Source organism: Bos indicus x Bos taurus, chromosome 1, assembly GCF_003369695.1.
Source record: "Bos indicus x Bos taurus breed Angus x Brahman F1 hybrid chromosome 1, Bos_hybrid_MaternalHap_v2.0, whole genome shotgun sequence".
NCBI classification, from domain to species: domain Eukaryota; kingdom Metazoa; phylum Chordata; class Mammalia; order Artiodactyla; family Bovidae; genus Bos; species Bos indicus x Bos taurus.
Genome location: NC_040076.1, coordinates 117026592 through 117032591, shown reverse-complemented (window position 1 = coordinate 117032591; position 6000 = coordinate 117026592). Strand labels below are relative to the sequence as shown.

At 42.3% G+C, this 6000-nt stretch overlaps 2 protein-coding genes across 3 annotated transcripts in view; one reads left to right on the top strand and one right to left on the bottom strand.

Moving 5' to 3' along the window:
- Window positions 1–376: 376 nt before the first annotated feature.
- On the bottom strand, window positions 377–4961 carry SERP1 (stress associated endoplasmic reticulum protein 1). The gene is made up of 3 exons (XM_027543622.1): window positions 4460–4961; window positions 4105–4180; window positions 377–2919 (listed from the first exon to the last, which is right to left on the bottom strand). Exons 1-3 carry the CDS (start codon window positions 4541–4543, stop codon window positions 2879–2881), a joined length of 201 nt encoding a protein of 66 aa, XP_027399423.1. The 5' UTR covers window positions 4544–4961; the 3' UTR covers window positions 377–2878.
- A 182-nt stretch (window positions 4962–5143) lies between these two features.
- EIF2A (eukaryotic translation initiation factor 2A) overlaps window positions 5144–6000 on the top strand; it is a 42841-nt gene continuing 41984 nt past the window's right edge. Inside the window, exon 1 of one of the 2 annotated variants that reach the window (XM_027543613.1) lies at window positions 5144–5278. In XM_027543613.1, coding sequence (XP_027399414.1) covers window positions 5251–5278 — 28 coding nt within the window. In that variant the 5' untranslated portion in view covers window positions 5144–5250. The remainder of the gene's footprint in view (window positions 5279–6000) is intronic. The other variant, XM_027543619.1, reaches the window with a different exon arrangement.

Here is a 6000-nt window from a genome sequence, read left to right as displayed (position 1 = left end):
CCCTTCAAGTTAATTTCTAGCCTTTTATTGCTCATTAGAACTCTGTCCAAATTCAGACATTTCTGTTCTAACTCAACTTGAAGATATAGTAATACAAGCAGAGTGGGACTGTTCAGACAGGAAAGGATTCTCTGAGGGAGTGTCGTAATATTTGCTACTGAACTGAACTATCTCTTAAAAGTTGTGGTTTGCATCTAAAATGACAAGAAACTAAAAAGGTAGGTAAAGTTAAACCAAACTTCAAGACAATTTCCACGTGGAAAATTTGATGATATCCTAAATTTTAGAGATGTTAAAGCATAATAAAATTTTGTTGTGGAATCTCCCATGTGCCAAAACTCCAGGAACCTCAGTGAGAAGAGCCATGGCCTTGTGGTTGAATATATACACTTCTTTAATGTAAATAAAAGTCTATTACAATGCATCCTGTTACAATGAAAATCTTCACTTATTTTGGAAACCCACTTAATTACTTTGAGCAACATTATATACAATCCAACAGATAAAATGAAGTCATTGACAACTCCTTGATATGTTATAGCTAAATTACAAAAGAGTAATTGGATAATGCAGACCACCCCAATAAAGTATTTATTCTCTACATTGTACTCAACATTAGGTGACATATAAAATTCAACTGGGAAAGGGAGATCAAAAAAACTGTGCTTTTTCCTTGTACCAGACTCAAATAATGAGGTGAAGGTAAATTCCACGTGGGAAAGTATTTAACTCATTGTGCTTTTATATATTTTTCTTAGTACCTATTACCAGTTATTAACCTTAAAATTTGTGCCTCTGGGTACTATTTCTTCTAACTCAAGTACAACATACCAGGCGTTCCTTAAAATCATCTTCTATTAACTATAAAAAGTATACTCAGATTAAGAACTCTACAAAATCATTTCCTTTTAGAAAACATCAACTATTCAGGGATCTTTATTTTTAAAGGGTAAATCAAATAAGACATAGCTTTCATTGACCCAAACATGCATAATCCATCCTTAATATAAAATGCACCCAATTGGTAATTACATATGAAATACAAAGGGAATGCAACTTTACATATGTAAAATGATTGCTCACTATGGCAATTTAACAATCAAATTAATAGACATTGTTAAAAAAAAAAACTCAAATGTTTTAAAGCCAACTATCTATAGTAAACCAAAGGGAAATTCTGATATGGAGATATGGAATAGTTTGACTCAAAAGCAAAGACTAAGGCACCTGCTATGAATTTAGAACAATAAATTTCATTTTTAAAGGTACAATAAAATAGAATTAGTTAACCAAGAGGGAAACAAACACAGGGGTTGATTTCCTGGGTGAGAAAGGCAGGTTAACAATGCAGATAAAAACGTGCTGGACCAAGGTCAGCGGATTCCTTTCCTATTCCAGAGCAGTCAAGGACCATCCTAACCACTCCTCTCGCTCACTCTCCCCCATACTTAGGGCTATCAGAAGCTTTGAGGTTCTTACTGTATAGACTAGGTAGTAGATTTCCCTTCTGCTCCTCTTAAAACAGCTTATTTTAAAGAGATATCCTGAGGCAATCAACAAAGCAAACAAGCAGCTTTCTCTCCAATTCATTAACACACAGACACCTCTCAGGCTTTTTTCATCAACCTTAGGGCTAAGTATTTAAATAGCCAATACTTGAAATTTTCAACAGTACCAGTAAACCTCAAACCTGCCTTATCACTCACCCTTACCATTAGTAAAAACAAAGTCTGATCAATCATAACCTGTAAAACCATATAACAAAGGGAAGACTAAGGACTGATTCTTATCAGTAAATCCATTTAATTCCCAATGACACTTGAGTCTGATATATCTAGTATCCTAACAGAATTTTAACCATAAATCAAGAAAAGCATTTCCAAACTAAGTGTAACTTTTCAGTTGATGTGCCTTTTTGGTATTAAAAGTGCTATCAACATGCTAAGATGTCTTATGGCACACTGGACTCAATAGTATGTCCTGGTGAGGCATCCATTTTTAGTAGTATTTTCCCCTAAAATGTTGTTCACCATAATAGACCCCTTTGATATATTAAAGTAATTCTGGTGAAATCAACAGTGATATTAAAAAACCTTCCCTGACTTTACTCCACCATGGCTACTTTTAGTGAAACTGAAGTGATTAAGTTATAAAATGCTCAACCAAGTTGTTTTCTTAGGGCATCCTCGGTTAGTATATTCACTCATGCACAATCCAAGGTAGTGTAATAGAAATAATAATGTTAAAATAGACATTGTGGGTGTAAGCATCTCCCTTTATATCGGGCATTTAGAAGCTTTTAAAAAATTTTAGGTGCTAAAAGATTGTGGGAAAACTAGGCTAGCCGTGTAGTTGTTCCATTTGTAAGTACCTTATTACAGGACAGTTACACGACCCTCTGTGGGAGTGTGCTTTCAATTCAAGAAATAGTAATAAAGTGCCTAGCTATATAAAAACTGTAGGATTCCAAATTTTAAATTAAGCTAACTGCATTTACACATTTGGGCTAACAAAATCTAGACCCTGTCTACATAGATTTGATCTAATTTTCTATTCTATATCTTGTTCTAATAACCACATTTAAAAAAAACCAAAAACTTACTCTTTACTGACTGAATAAGTAGGGTCCACTACTGTAGCTTAACAATCAAATTTTATTGCTTTATTCATGTGGTGCTTTTGCAAGGCACTGTGGTATGGACTAGAAAACTCGGAATGACTTGTGAAGAAACCTTGGAATGACACATGAAGGATGATATGAACAGTCATTCTGAGGCAGGATGCTTTACTGAATTGTTTTTAACCAGGATACCAAACATCAGGAATGAGTTCAAGTTAAAATTCACAGGAGAATGGAAACATCTTAAGGTCAGTCACTTCACATGCCCATCCTGATACTTTGAATAATCTGGAAAATTGCTGTAAAAAGAAAGAGCAAAAATTAAAACATGCTTTGAATAAAACAGGCCTGGCAACTGACAAGTGTTAAAGTAGTTCAAGAATCCAAGAACACCCTGACAATTACTTGCAAATACTATGTAACTTGAAGTATTATGAAGACAAGCCTACTGTGATAATACAATTACTTTTCTATGCCTTAGCTTTCCTGAATTTTATGTCTAAATGTCTAAGAGTTATCATATAAGGAGTGATTTTTAAGAAAGAAATTAAAGTACCAAAGTGAACAGGTTTTTCTAGCATACAAGTATTTTGGTTTAACCCTAAATATCAGGTGTACTTGACCTGTAATATATGCATATTTCCTCATTCTTAGGAAGCTGAAATTCAATTATCTTTACGTTACATAAACTGCTTGGCTCTTGGCCATTTATCAGGAAAGCTTCGCCAACGTCCAGGAGACAGACAAAGGGAAATGGTTAAAAGAAACCTCCAGTGACTTTAAAATGTCAGGACAAGGAAAGCAGAAACACGTTATTTCCATATTAAGAGCCTGCATACTAAGATAATAAATGAAGAGAGGAAAGACATTCTATAATCCATTCGCAGAGACAAGAGTCTACCACTCGAACAGCAGTCTGCCCTGACAACTAATTCTTCCTACCATATGCCAAACATTTCTTTCATTAAACTAAAAACATTTGTCTCACACATTAAATTGACAATCAGGTACAAATTCCTCTACAGTGGATTAATTCCTTGTACTAGCTTTACTTTATAAAACATAACCAATTTTGACTTAAAGACATTAGATTTTGGAACACGTTAGATTAAGTTCGAATAATTCCATGAACGTGAAATTCACAAGCTTCTCTTTCGCAAAAGTTGCTTAACATTCTACATTCTCATTCTGGGAGGTGTATTTTTTGTTTTGATCTAATGTTTTTCAACTCGATAATTACTAAGGACCTGACCCCCTTTTCTGTTCTCCTGTGAGCGCAAATCAAACGGGGAGAAGTTTCTAGAGCACCACCCTCTGTACATATGTGGGGCAAGTAATTTGGTTCGGACGAAAGAAAATTATATGGATCTCCCGGCAGGTGGGTTGAGAACTACGCGGGTAGGACTCACCACTCATGGGTCACCACGTCATCCCCAAACCCGTCATCCAACACCCAACCCGACGGTCGACCCCAAAACACTTACCAGAACCACAAACAACAAAAATGAAGAGAGCCAATAACCAGGGTCCTACAGACGCCTTCTCTTCAGGAGCATTTCTCTGCAAAATGGAAAATCCGCGGTTTGCAATGCAAAAAACCCGCCCTGAGCCCGGGCTCTCACCGCCCGCACCCCGGGCCAGGTGGCCGGGTCCCCGCACGTCACAGGTCTCTCCCGCGTTCCCGAGTTGACCAGATCCCGCACCCATCTTTTAAGCTCCCAACTTAGGTCCAGCTCGCGGCCTCGGGCCGGAGCCTGGGGAAGAGAGCTCGACGCGGCCCTGGCTCCCGGGCCTCAGAACCGGCTGCGGAACGGAGAGAGGCGCCCGCTCTTCCCTTACCGAGGTCTTGGCGACGTTGCCGCGCTGGGTGATATTCTTGCTGTGCTTCTCGTTGGCCATACGGATCCGCTGCTTGGCAACCATCTTCGCGGCGCCACCACCTGCCCCGGCCACCCCCTCGGTCTCGCTCGCTCGCTTCTTCTCGGGCCGCTGCGACCGACGCTCCGCTCCCGGTGGCCGCGCCGCCAGAGCGAGGGGGCTCTCAGGCGGGGCGCTAGCTCCGACCACTGGGCCTGGGCGAGGCGGGCTCCGGGTCTGAACCCTAGCGGGGCGCGGGCCGACTGACGACGCCGGACTGTCCGGCCGAGCGAGGCGGGCGCGCGGGAGGTGCAGAGCAGGCCGCCAGAATAGTCTCGCGCTGCCGCTCTGGCCGCCGCCGGGAGCGTGGAATGTAAGAGGAAGGAAACGAACACAACGCAACAACGAGACAGTGCAGCAGCCCGTCGCCTCAAACTGCTTCGGGATCCGCTGCCAACGTCAGCACTGGACTGGCCCCGCCCCGCGGAAGTGCAGGCTCCGCCTGCTGAGGAAGACGGAGAGGGAGGGTGAAGTCCGGCGCACCGACCCTAGCCCTGCCCCTCCACGCACCGTAAAGCGCGGCCCCAAAGTTGCGCGTGCGCGCGTTCGAGGTCTTTTTAGCGTCTCGCTCCGACCGGAAGTGAATTGGTCCCGAGGCTCATGACCTAGGAAACACAAGTTCGCCGTCTCCACGCCGGAGGAGACGTGTTGGGGCCGGGTTCGGCCCTCGTGAACTCTGACCCAAGTATCTGAGTTTCTCTTTCCGGGACAAGATGGCGCCGTCCACGCCACTCCTGACAGGTGAGTTCTGAACGAGCGAGGGACTATTTCTTTAGAGCAGAGTTTTTTCTGTCTTTGACCTTGGGCACCACACGAGAAGCCTTGGCGTCAGATCCGCCTTTTTTTGTGGATTGCGGTAGAGCCGGAGGGCCTTTTGGATTTCTTGATGTAGCGTGGCAATCGGAAGTTAGGCCCTAGCATCGAGGGTCCAGCATCCCGCCCCCCGCTTTTGCCCATCCATCATTCTTTCCTAACACTTCAGGTTCTACGGGAATAGCGAAAGGGGCGTAAGAACAGAGTGCCAGTGGAATTTGTTAACCTGGGTCTGCAATACCGGTGGTACTCTAACGCTTACCAGGTGACAGGCCCTGTTGACAGTGTGAAGTCATTTAACTCTGTAAAAGGAAAGTCTGTTAATACTAGAGTAACCGCGCATGTTAAATACACCGAAATTTAACTAATGACAAATCCTATTCTCTTTGCTTTAATGCAGTTTGTGGGACTGAGTGGAGCTGTGCTAGTGTAAGTTTTAAGTAGATGAGAGTGTGGTCTAGAGGAGTAGCAATGAGCATTACAAAGTAGCAACATTAGAACATTATGTGATTCCTGAGGTTTTGAAGCCGAGGCATAGTTTATAATGTTACAGAAGATAATAAACTTTCTCTTAGATAATATCGGCGATGACTCTGGATTAGAGTAGTGGCTGGAGTCTCATATATGAGCTTCTAGTAAGGAGAGGGGAG